Source organism: Platalea leucorodia (genome assembly GCF_965183815.1).
Source record: "Platalea leucorodia genome assembly, chromosome: 7".
In the NCBI taxonomy this organism is placed as follows: domain Eukaryota; kingdom Metazoa; phylum Chordata; class Aves; order Pelecaniformes; family Threskiornithidae; genus Platalea; species Platalea leucorodia.
The window spans coordinates 69,008,253-69,021,090 of NC_138829.1; the positions used below are offsets into that span (position 1 = coordinate 69,008,253).

Sequence of the window (12,838 nt, forward strand, 5' to 3'; positions counted from 1 at the left end):
CAGAAGAGATCATCAAGACATACAAGAGATTTATCACAAAGAACCTATGAGAAGAAGGTTGAAATAGTAGAGATTGTTTAGTCTAGAAGGGAGAAGACTGAGGGGAGACATTGTAAGCCTTCAAACACATGAAGACTGTTATAAACGGGACAGAGATCAAGGAAGAGCAACAACATGCCTAATTTTTAGCCAAGCAGAATCCTGGTTTTATACTTTTTTAAAAAAGCTAGCTTTAAGACCAAATGGACACTGGAAGGGATACACTTAAGGAGATCGTCAGGTCCCTGTCACGAGACATTTCAGAACAGAGTAGCAAACTCCTCTCAGGTATAGGTACAGTTGATTTTGCTTCAGAGTTGGAGCACAGACTCCCCTGGTTATTTACAGATGCAATTCTATAAATATTTAAAGTACACTGCAAATGTCATGATTTTAAACACAGTTCTTTAAACGGAGTTAAAACCAGAAGACATATCTACACTGCAAAGTTATGACTCAAATTTGTGTAAGGGTATCACAGAAGTCGTTTTAGACTAAGGAACAAACAAAAACCTAGAGGTTCTCCCAGGAAGAAAATACAAACCAAACCACCAGGTTCTCAGGTATCCCACACTCCTTCGTTTCTCCCTCTGTTTTTATTTTTTCTCTTGCCACATCAAATTCAAGATCACTGTACTATATTCAAGGCAAAACAAATCATACTGAACATTTAGTAAATACTTTCAATACAAGTTGTATTTAGAAAACTGGATAGGGTTATTCCAGCATCTGCTTTTTGCTAGTGCATACAGCAGAACGACAGAAAATTCCAACTACTCTGATTATGGATTTGTCAAGACAAATTATGTAAACTTATTTTACCATCAGTCTGACTTACAGGGAAAATGGTCAGTCATTAAAACCAGAGAGCACCTCTCGACTGCCAGCACAGGGGAGCACAGAGGCAGCATCCCAAACACTACACAGAATATGCTGTTCGCTTCATACCTGACCTAGGTGAAACACTTGGACATTTTTAAAGGGTAGAATGACTGAAATTTATGAAATGATCATACTCTCACTTTGTTGAGCCAACCACATTTATTTCCCAGTGAAAATCTGAAAGTGGGGGTAAATTGGTTGCAAACTTTATGGACTTATGCCTCTTTAAAAAAATAAAACCTTTTCCACTTTTGCAGTTCTTTTAATCTTAAGTGACTTTTGCACAGTCTTATCAAGTCAACACTTCAAAAGTAAACAGTAGATTCATTCAGTTTTCTAAAGAAAGAGAAGCCTAAAAAGAAAACTAAAGCCAAGATGGATATAGAACAGGAGAGAAATAACTGCTCCAAAAAGTCAAACGAAGGAAATCGTTTCTAAGTCTATACGGACACAATTTTTAGTCATGAAGAAAGTTATAGCTCCCCCCAAAAATAAAATAAAATAAAAAAAATCTTTAACTTACTGCTATCTGTTGCATGAGCCAACTGTTTCATTCTATAAAATCACTTCCCCGCTTTCTGACATCCATACATTGTTCATCAATAAGAAAAGGAATCTTTCCATTTCAGGAACTCTGCTTATTTATGCCAGTCTCTAGTGAACTGTTAAATCTTTCTGCTGCTCCTGTTTCAAAAGCCTTCCTCATTCCAGCTCTCCCTCACCCTCTCTCAGCAGCCTCGCACAGCTTGGCTCTGTGCTAGTCCATTTGCACAGTTAAAACCAATTTCAGTGATGATCTGGCAGTTTGTGCTAAAAGGGTCAATGCCTTTTCAGCATCAGCTGAAGTATATCGGAGCTCTCAGCTGGAAGTCACAGCAGCATACTGCCCATAAAGGACATCGGTCCAGATACCAGGCTTAATTTCCCATTTCTGTCTTATTTAGCAAGACGCCTGTGTGCCACGAGATGTTGCAGTGACCGACTCAACAGGGAGCCCAGCAAAAACAGGGAGTCCTCCTCCCAGTCGCCAATTAACTTTGTGGGTTTGGATTAACCCTCTCTTCTATAAGATACCACGCACCTGACTACTTCAGGACTATTTAGTCTTTGATTAGTAAAAGATGTCACTCAAATGCTAAGGCTTATTATAACAACTGTTATATATATATATATACACATATATAATAATTATAACAACTGTTACAATACGTTGTTATATTTTTGGTAGCTTCTATGGGCTACCAACATTACAATGACTTTTTAAACAAAAATGGGCTGTAGATACAAACCGAGCTGGTATGAATTGGGGACAGTAAAATTTGTTTATTTGAACTTTTTGCTTCCAGAAGACAATAGTCATTTGAAATGAGTTCACATCAGCCCAGGTTGGTCATTAACATGCCCAGCACTGAAATGTTCACACCGTAGCTGACAACTCGATCATCACCGAAAAGAACAGCTAGTGGTTTTGTTTGCTTTAAATGTAACACTTGTTGTCCTGATCATCTCAACCATTAAATATCGGAAGGAATGGCTTTTTCTTTAGCCAGGACAAGGGGAAGATGAGGTAGCACTGAGCACTGGAATAGGCTGGCCATATATATAGCTTCCACTTGGCAGAGACTGACTGTTCAGCCCTCCCAGTAACCTTCTGTCAGCCCTGAGTCGAGCTGGCTCAATGCCACAGGAATCGAATCCGACATCTCCGCTCCCCTGCCATAGCTGTCATGATAACTGTCCCTGTACCTGCAGCCAGAACAAGCCTTCGCTGTCACATTCAGGCTTCTACACTGAACGCTACTATAAATGGGTAAAAAAAAAAAAAAAGTTAACTCTCTAACAGGAATTTCTATCATGATTTACAAGTCTCGGAGCTCTTTTTTCACCACTTTTTTTTTAATTCTTATACTATTATTTGGCACAGAGGCAAAAGCCTGGGGTTTGTCTCTGTTTATTATTATTAATTTATTTGGAGTGGAAAAAACTGCATGAGGTTAAACAGAACATAAGGGTTCCAGTAAGGAAGCTTGTGCAACATCACTTGACCATCCTGTACTCTGTACAGGAGCCAAACCCAGTCATTCAGAACATCAAATATTTCATCTGATTTTATGTGCAGCTACAGAAGAGGGCTTGTCCTCCATTTTCATGTGCTTAAATGAAAGATTTTTCATTCAATAAAACTGCTAGGATCATCTGAGTTGATCTTAAAGATAATATGGTTCAAAGAATTTCACTCTGTTATTTTTGGGCCAAAACTGTAACCTCTGTCTGTACATCAGCTCTGGACAAATATTAAATTTTGCCTCATTATGTCCAGTTTAGTCTTTTTCAATGGCTAATCATCCTCATTCTTAAAATTTCTATCCAGTTTGTGGTGTGAATTGGGCTAATTTCAAATTCCAAACAAATGGATACTCGTACGCTCTCTATTGAGGTAATAAAGAATCCTTATTACTATAAATGTGACTACCTACAGGTATCTTGTAGATAACAAGGAAGTAACCTTTCTTTTAGACAAAGAACATAAATTAACTTTTTAAATACCTAACTGCAAAGGAGTTTTTCCAACCCTCTAATTATGCAGTGCTCTTCTCTATGTTTTATCAGCATCCCTCTTTTTCAAAGCCCATTTGAATACTGCTGAAAATTTTAGCCTTCAGGATACTACCCACAAGAGTTTTGATCTCATTATGCACATTTCTCACCTTGCTCCTCATAAGAACAAATGTTTTTCTATTTCTAAAGTAGCATTTTTAAATTGAATCTTAGGGTTTGACATAATCCAAATCTGCCACTTTTAAACGACCTTAAGTGACACTGAGCTCAAAACAAGCTCAGTATCACATAGAACCAAGCCGTAAGAGTGTATTCCCATGTACTTTTTGTATCAATGCAGGATTTAATATGAAACATTTGAGGCATTAGGAGGAGAAATTTCAAGTGGCTCAGTTCCAGATTTAGGATTTTCTACTCTTTACACAAGAAAACATTTAAATAAATAAATATGGATTTCACAGTAAAGTTGACATGAAAAAACTATGGTTTGCATCAACTTCAGTAAAATAAAAGATTACCTTGTAAACCAACTCTGGACAAATACTGTCTTTTTTTTTTTTTTTTTTTTTTTTTTTTTAAATTGATGTTTGCTATCTAATTCAGACAACAGGAACGTAGAAGCACCCTACCGAATTCCCCAGTGGCCTTCTGAGCAGTGCACCTCCAGGAATCAGCACCGCGTGGATTCTCATACGTCTAGTTGTGAAAATCTCATTGCAGCTATATAGATTTAACTTTGAAGAGTCGTTCCTGCTAAAGCTATGACAAGATATGCCATGCCCTCTTGAACTGTACTGATAAAATAACTGCCTACATAGAAAGTGCACACGTTTTTAGCACACATTTGGCGTATGTAACCATACACCAATAAGATATAACAGCTTTGCAAAACAACAGACCGGAACTGAGCATCAACACAGAAGAAGGGAAAACATGGAACATTTAAAGAAGGCAGGCATGTAGGACACTTACAAAATACTAGAGATTTTTCTTAACAGGTAGAACTATCAGTCCTGAAGCACACTTCAGTTTTGCTTTGCCTTTTTTGCCCCCCCACCCCTCCCCGGTCCGCTAAACAAATCACTGATAACTGTTTAGTCAATGTCCAGTATGCTTTTAACACTCTAAGACACTAACCTTATATTTAAATTGTAGAAATCATAGAACAGTCTAGGAAGAAACCTCTGGAGACCTTTCCTTCCAGCCTTCCATTGAAAGCAGGGCCTTAGATGTGGTTGTCCAGGGCTCTGCCAAGTCAAGTCCTGGATACCTCCAGCATGGGCGATTCTACCACTTCTCTGGACAAACTTCTCCAATGTTTAATTCTTCTTGCAGCAAAGAATTTTATTCCAATTGCCAGACAGAAATTCCCCTAAAGGAACTTGTGCCCGTTGCCTCTTGCCCTGTCACCATGCATCCTTGCGAACACAGTGACTACCCTTTACATATTAAAAGAGAGTGATTAAATATGTACTGTGTTCCAAGTTAAAAGGGATTACCCAAAATTTGAAAGAAATAAAAGAAAAGGAGCATCAACCAGAGGAGCACATGATTTTCTTACTCTCCTGCCTGTATGGTATATCTATACCTAGAAATCGAGACATGCAGAGCTATGATTATAGCTGAGTCAGCAGGATCTGGTTTCAGAACCCTCTCATGGGACTTGTATCAAGTAAGTTTGCAAGAATACTACTATTAAAACAGTTATTTATTTCATCTGAGTGCATAAATCTGTATGCATATATTATTTTTTTTCCTAATACTATCTATTTAAGAAAAAACTGACGTTATTAGCACTGTCTTCTTCATAAATCTGAATAATAAACATTTCCTTTGATCTCACGTGGAAATGGTCGAAGTCTGGTAGTGCTTTTTTTTCTACTGACATTTTACCTAACATTCAATCCAAAGGAAAAGTGTCATTTTTCCCACAGACTTCTACTGCCCTCTGTAGGATTATTTCAAATAAAATATCAGGAACAAAGTAGAAGAAAAAACTAAAAAGAAAGCATGTAAGCCTGCCACACTACTATTTCACTTCATAAACATACTGGAGATGGCATATTAAGTTGACATTCCCTATAGCTTCATAAGGTTAGGGATTTTATAGACTGTGGATACAAATCAGGAAGTAATAAACAGAATATTCCCACACAATTTTACCAGATTTTTGAGACTGCAAAATGAAACCTGAGTGCCTGAAGATCAGTGAAGGCAGGGGATATATGAGGGTGCACAGAGGTAGTAAAAAACACCCACCACTTTTCTGAACTGCAGACTGCTTTCAAAGTATGTCTCAAAAGACTCTCAGTGTGTAGCTAAGCAAAACACTGAAAAAATTTCATGAGAAAATCTACTGTATCAAAATCTTTACTGAAGTTGTATGCTTCAATATTGAAGTTTCATTCTTGACGCTACCTAGGACACAGTTCTGCTCCTTCTTGCCATGGACAAAAAAAATAGATTTCTTTATTCTAAATTACACATGTGAATAAAATCTTGGCTATTTACTGTTTGGTGATCATATTAAACAATTAGAAGGACATGGTAATGTGAAGACTCAAGATAACTAGTAACTAATAATTTACATACAGGCATAGGAATGCAAAGCTCATTTGGCTCTTTACATTCCTTAGAAATGTTTTTGAAAATTTAGATGAGTTCAGTAGTGACCTTGGGAGGTGGCTGATGTTTTTCATGCTACAGCACACTTGTGGTGTTAAAGGGTATTAAAGGACAAGAAAGAAAACCAAAGGTATACTTGCATATGCAGAGAGTAAATAACTCTGACAATTCAGAAGTGAATTAAAAGGCTCCAGTTGTATGAAGGGATTATGACGACATCAAAAATCACATGCCTGGGTGGCTCATTATTTCCTCACAATCAAAAAATGCAATTAGACTTTAATTGCATTTTTCTTAATAAAAAAAGCTTCTAACAGCAATTACACACATTAAAATACCCTGCCTAGAATGCTACTGCAATTATAAATGGCTAATCACTGTGACAATAAATAAAAATAGGTACCATACCATGTTACCATTTTATGACGTGAGAAATGAGGGCACTGAAATTCCTGTAAGTTTGAAGGGAATTTCGCATATAAACTGTGGGGCTAACTCCAAAAAGCAAGTTAAACCTATCATGCCCTAACCTCAGAGAAGGTGTCCACAGGACTGAACTAGGTGTCTAAGTCATCCTAACTACAGAAAACGTATCCCTTCTCCACATCTTGAAACTGGTGTCAGGCAGCGTGTGAAGACTGAGAAAGCAAAATAAAATACTGAAGACGCAATGTAAGCTGTGGGGAAGCGAGACTCGCATCCCTTCACGTGTGCTCCTTTCTAAGAGTCCGTATGCATCTCACAACACACACATGCATGCATCCAAGAATCTCTTATTATCATGCAACAGTGTAATCGTTTTCAACGTTACATAAATCCTTTCCCCAAGATTTCTAGAAAACCAGTGGTCTCATCATTAATTGACTAATGGAATCTTACAAAAAATCTAGGTTATTTATTTTCCAGTAGCTACCTATTCCTCCATGCTCCATTTACCGTCCTCTTCATTTCTGATGTATTCTCTTTCAATTAATGCGCTGTCATTGCCACAAGACACAGACGATTGACTAACAAGACAATTCACATTTGGAGGGAAAGGCCACAGATTAATAAAAGCTGAAAATTACAACCCACTTTGTGAGAAATTATTCAAATGTACTACCCTGAAGGCTACCTTCAATCACAAAGTGACCACTCGTGCCAAAACAGGCAGATTTCTCTTTCTCCCATTTCCTTCTCCAAAAACACGCAACGGAGTTAGTACTGGGGAAAGAGACGAAAACTTACCAAGACTGGCATACAACATAGTCATCTAAGTCTCATTTCCTTAGGCAAAATACAGGACATAGGTCAGAAAACTTGAATTGTCTTAACACTTTGACAATAAACTTTGTCTGGCAACGTTACAATTAACTTAAAATAAGCCAAAAATTTGTCAGACCAACTGCTTTTGTTTCTCATGGATGCAGACCAACTTTGTGTCATGATTATATTTTTAAGTAAAGTTCAAGTTCAACTTACATAAGCCCTCATTATTTTTTTTTAAGACCATAATTTATGACTGGAAATTTTGACCAGAGCAAAATTCTGAGTATTTAATGCAACTTATGTAGGCTGTCAACCTAAAACCCAACCTTTTTTCTTTCAGTCACTTGTAACATTCATAGGAAGTAGATGATCTTGTATGCTTCTTCAGCAACTAGCTTATATCTTTCTGAAGCGATGGGTTATAATGAGGAATGAGGGTTCACAGAACTGTCTGCCTGAAAGCAGTTGATATTTAAGGTACTCCGTTTACAAATTATTGTATGTGTGAAGACTGTTTTTTTTCTTTCTTCTTTTTCTCCTTATTTAGTAATCCTGGTAAACTGAGAAAAAGCCAAGATAGTTCAAGTTCTCTCTTCAGTGCAGCCTAACAGCATACCATCCATACGCAGGTAAGGATCATCTAGCCACTGAACACACACATCAGGACAAGACACATCCCACACTGCCTCCCCCCAGTCCAGTAGTTAGGGGACATGAGCAAAAGAGCGGGCAGAGGGAGACCGGGGAGATATTACGCAGGAAAACAAGGTTTCATCGGTTCTACTGCTCATGCCGTAACTTGTCAGCTTGTTCTTTTAACTGAAACCCAGCTCTAATTCAGATTGAGAGATTACTATTACGTGCTGATGTTACACTTAAATCATTACTGTTTATATACTGTGCCTTCTAAAATAGTAAGCATGGACTTACCAAGGTAGTATGTTGCTAATTTATTAGCATATTATGCTCATGTATTATAATATAAATACAATAATTATATTATTCAGCTGTGAATGTAGTTTTCTTCTTATACAAGGTCTGATCAGGGTGATTCAGAATGTCTCTGGAGGATGCTGAGGGCCCTCCATTGCCATCATCACAAGATGAGGTTTTGGGCTGTAGTGGCTAGGTGGGGTAATACTCCCAAATCTAATGACAAGCAGTCATAGGACAACAGTTTCTAGAGAAAGAAAACCACAATTTCCTGAAAAGAAACAAGCACAAGAATCACAGGCAAGTTGAACCAGACCACTATTTTTCCCTCAAGCAAAATCCTCATTACTGTTAATAGAAGTTATGCATAGACACCAAGGAGACTTGAGCCTAAGGGGCGCGACTGCCAAGTCACGGCAAGAAGATCATACTGAAATCCAGTGCTGAACTATCTTCCTAAGTGCAATGACTTTGTTAAGGATACAGAATTAGCTGCCAGCCTACGCCAACAATTCGACTCTATCAGACTAGAGTGATTTGCTCAGTTCTCACCAGTCACATCCCCCAAAACTCCGCTGGTAAATGCTGCGTTACAGAGCTCAGAGCTACAAACTCAAGCTAATGAATGCTGTCAGATTCCTAGCTTAGTGAATGGACACAAAGTCACTAAATGTCACTCAAAAAAGCAGCTCTTCAGACAGAACAGGGTACTGAGCATTCCTGATGCACTGCCATAGACATAGTTTCACTGCAGCATTTATAAAACTGTAACATCTTCCTGCCTTCAAACCCTATGCTATACAATTCTTGAAATTAGATTTAAATCATGTACTTTTGTAACTTAAAGGATCTTCCACAATAGTGGAGGAAAGGAAAACAAATGGTACTATTTATTATATAAAAACTTTGAAAAAATCTTTAATGGCCATTTTTCATTCCTGTCAAACTACTCCTCAAAACGTCTTTTTTTTTTTTTTTTTTTAATTAATTCACTCCCCTTTATCTGTGCTTGGAGAAAAATGAAAAAACATGTTTTACCAGTGCCACTTTTTCTTGAAGCTATTTTTTGCATGTACCTTCAGGACAGTAAGTCACAACTTTGGTTATATTAAAGAAGGACTACATGTTTTTCAAGAAAAGCCAGCTGGTTTTTGGTCTGTAAATGTCATGTTTGCAACACACAGCTCTGACACAGTCTTACAACTTCTGGAACTTAATGGAAAATTCAATTTCCCTCGAACAAAGCCACCGTTAAGAAAAATCTGAGGATGTCAAAATCTCAGGCGCTTACCTTTGTCATTGCTACTTGTTGGTGTTGGAAGGGGAAGTCCAGGCTTAGATTTGTCGTAATTGTTAAAGCTCTGGCTGCGTCGATTGTTGGCACTAATAGAACCACGAGCTTTGGCCTCACTGCCTGCAGCGGACACCCTCGTGGTGGGGCCTGGAAGTCTGATGGAAGAATTACAATACGATTAATATACTTAAAAAACACTCTGGGAAAGAAACTATGGAATACCATGCATAAGCTGAAAACAAAAGGATCAATACCACAAATATATACTCATAAGACTCTGTTCTTTTATAAGAACAAATCAAAAAATCATCCTAGATGAAAAATATGGCAAAACAAGCTACAGTCTGAACTGTTTTACATCAGGAAAAAAAACCAACCCTGAGCCAAAATAAATGGTCACTTCCTATAAATCTTGTGAATCAGAATTAGTTGCAAGTAAATTCAGTGCAAGTAAATTCAGTGGAACCTTAACCACCGGTATGAGGTTAAGACTAAGTCAGACACTACTGTTCTTAAACCAGATTGCTGGACACATAAAGGCTACCCTCATTTTGGAAATAACAACGCCACAGAACATGGCTGCCTTCTCCCTTGTAGAGAAGCACATCACACCTCTGCTCTGAAAACTACAAAGCCTGGCAGCCAAGCCCAGCGAAACCTTAACTTGGTTTAATTATGTGAGCCTACAAAGAGGCAACACAAAGCTTAAGTTCTCCCTCTTACAGCAACCACAGTATCAGTGAGCTGGAATAAGCCTCTGGTTTAAACTGGGTCAATCTCATCCAGCATTTCCTTACTGTAGCCTGTATTTACAAGATTTAGGCGTTTACCTAGAAAAAAAATGTAGTTAGGATTCTGGAGTAAGCAGACGGGGAGGGATACTACTCATGCTTTTCAGGCAAAAGGGGAGGGGTAAGACTTTTCTACAAAGCCCAACAGAATTAGGAAAGCCACTGGCATCACATCTCAGAATAGTATGTGTGTTTGAGTCCTTCAAAGTCAAAGTTTGTACATAAAGTTTCCATGCTTGCACTGTATTTTGTGCACTAATGAGCACATATTTCTACATTCCAGATAGATGAAATGTTAAAAATTGAAAGATTTGGTATTTGCTCAAAATGCATACTGAAGAGAGTTAGTGAAACAGCTCACTGTTTTGAAAAGCAAGGACATCACATTAAAGACTAAAAGATAGAACCAGTTCATGTCACCTACATTAGCAATGAAAGGGGCTATTCTGTACAGTAGAATCTCTTTAAAACTTCTTTATATAAAACACAAAATCTAATTGTCGTAAATAACTTGTGCCAATAATAGGCTAAAATGAAGAAGTCCCAGTTGTCAGAGAGAATGGGGATGCGACCGGCCAAATCACCGTTGTGCCTCTGGGAAGGCAGAGAAGCCAGGAAGGAGGCTGGCAGGGCTTCCTAAATAAACTGACTTCTCCAAGACTGGTGAAGAAATAGGAAATATGAAAAGAAACATGAAGGAAAAAAGCAAAAATGTCAGCAGCGGCATGCACATGCTTTCAAAGCTCAGAAGAGGATAAGACATAAGGGCATCATTCGAATACAAAACAAAAAATTAATTTACAAACTCAAACCACCACAGATCTGCCACAACACATCATGGTTCTGAGGTTGACTTTGCTGAAGCCTTTTAGACGAGCCCCTCAATTTATCCAGCCTTTTTCAACACTGGGGGGTGCTAGAAAGTTGTACATACTCATCATTACAGCAAGGCGTAAAGGAGAACACCCCAGAGATGCTTCATCCACTGTAGAGGAGACTATTGGAAGAAGCAGAGGCAAACAAGGGACAAACGTTGTTTTTGAGAACTTGGAAGTCACCGAGACAAGAAAGTTCATTAAGAGTTTGTTTTGCTTAATAGGAAATGAGCTAGGCTTCCTATGGGTACGAAGGATGCACAAGATACCTCAGCTGAAAGTTTCCACCCGGTGATAAAACACTGTGAGTATGGGCCAACCGCCGCAGGAAGGCTACTAGAGCCCCCAGTCTGGGCAGGGGCTTTCCAGCAGGGCTTGGCAGGAAGGAAGGGAGAATGTTCTTGTACCGATGGGCAAGAAAAGGCTGCCCACACACGCCCACACAGGTTTCGCAAATCTCTCACATTTTAAAGTAAAAAAAGCTACTCAAGCCATGTGACCACTCAAGAAGTGACAAGCTTTTGATTCAAGTCAGTATTGTCACTGCCAATAAAAACATAAGGAGAATAAAAAACCATACATGCTAAAAACACTCTTAAAGAAGATATCATTTGTCTCTGACTTTTTTCCCCCCCTGTAGTTTAACTGACTGATTTTAAGCCCCTGCTTTTGGTATTAGGCCAAGATATTTCACAGCAGTGCCTGTGAAATCTAGGGGAAAAAACCAGGTCCAGGGAGACGTTTCTAGCTTCTTGCTATTAGAGACAAGGTACCGAGCATGGAGAATACTCTCCATTACTGCACTTCAGCACCTCTTCTAGGCAAATACGAACTGTCAAGCCATAATTATGATCAAGAGAGAACATGAAAAGGAAATGTGGGACATTTTAACAGGGGTTATACTGCAGACCTTCACTGCTGTCATAAAAGAAATAAGATGGGGGAAATAAATCCAAATTATACAGCAGAACTAACAATCTATACAAACTTGCCAAGCTGAATAAAAATCATAAGTAATAGTTCACGAGCTTAGCAAAAATGGTATAGTATAATTTACCAACATACAACTATATAAAAACCCCTCGTAAAACATTTTAATATATAATAGTAGGAAAAGTAAACATGATTAATAACCACTTTAATAACACAGCAACCTTTATCATCACTGAGACGAGATGGTCACAGGAGCTGGCATGCAAGTCATGCTGGGATTCAGGAAAAAAATTGACTGAAATACCTATTAATAATTTTCAGGGACATTAGATATGCTCAGCTTCAGAGCATTGGGGAATGCAGGAGCTCTGATGAGACAGACCCACTGTTTGGGCCCACACGGTGCATGTGATGCTCTCCTTCCTAGCTCAGACACTGGCCTGATGCTAGTTTCAAATAATGCAGGTCTAAATACAACTAATACAGATGGGTAGAGTGGGGAGAGAACTCCCAGAACCATGTTTTGTTCTCAAAAGTAAAAGCTCATAAGGACAAGAAAACCGAATTATTTTCTTGCCGGCCAAAATGCATTCCACACCTTGAAAAAAAATAAAAAAAATTAAAATACGTCTGACGCTTCCACATTTCAGCTGTTTGTA

General features: G+C 38.4%; 1 protein-coding gene across 3 annotated transcripts in view; it reads right to left on the reverse strand.

Moving 5' to 3' along the window:
* NAV2 (neuron navigator 2) overlaps positions 1-12,838 on the reverse strand; it is a gene marked incomplete at its 5' end in the record, with an annotated part of 427,505 nt that overhangs the window by 116,783 nt on the left and 297,884 nt on the right. For all 3 annotated transcript variants that reach the window (XM_082317338.1, XM_082317337.1, XM_082317336.1), the window contains one exon: positions 9,578-9,735. In XM_082317338.1, the coding sequence (XP_082173464.1) occupies positions 9,578-9,735 (158 nt within the window). The remainder of the gene's footprint in view (positions 1-9,577; positions 9,736-12,838) is intronic.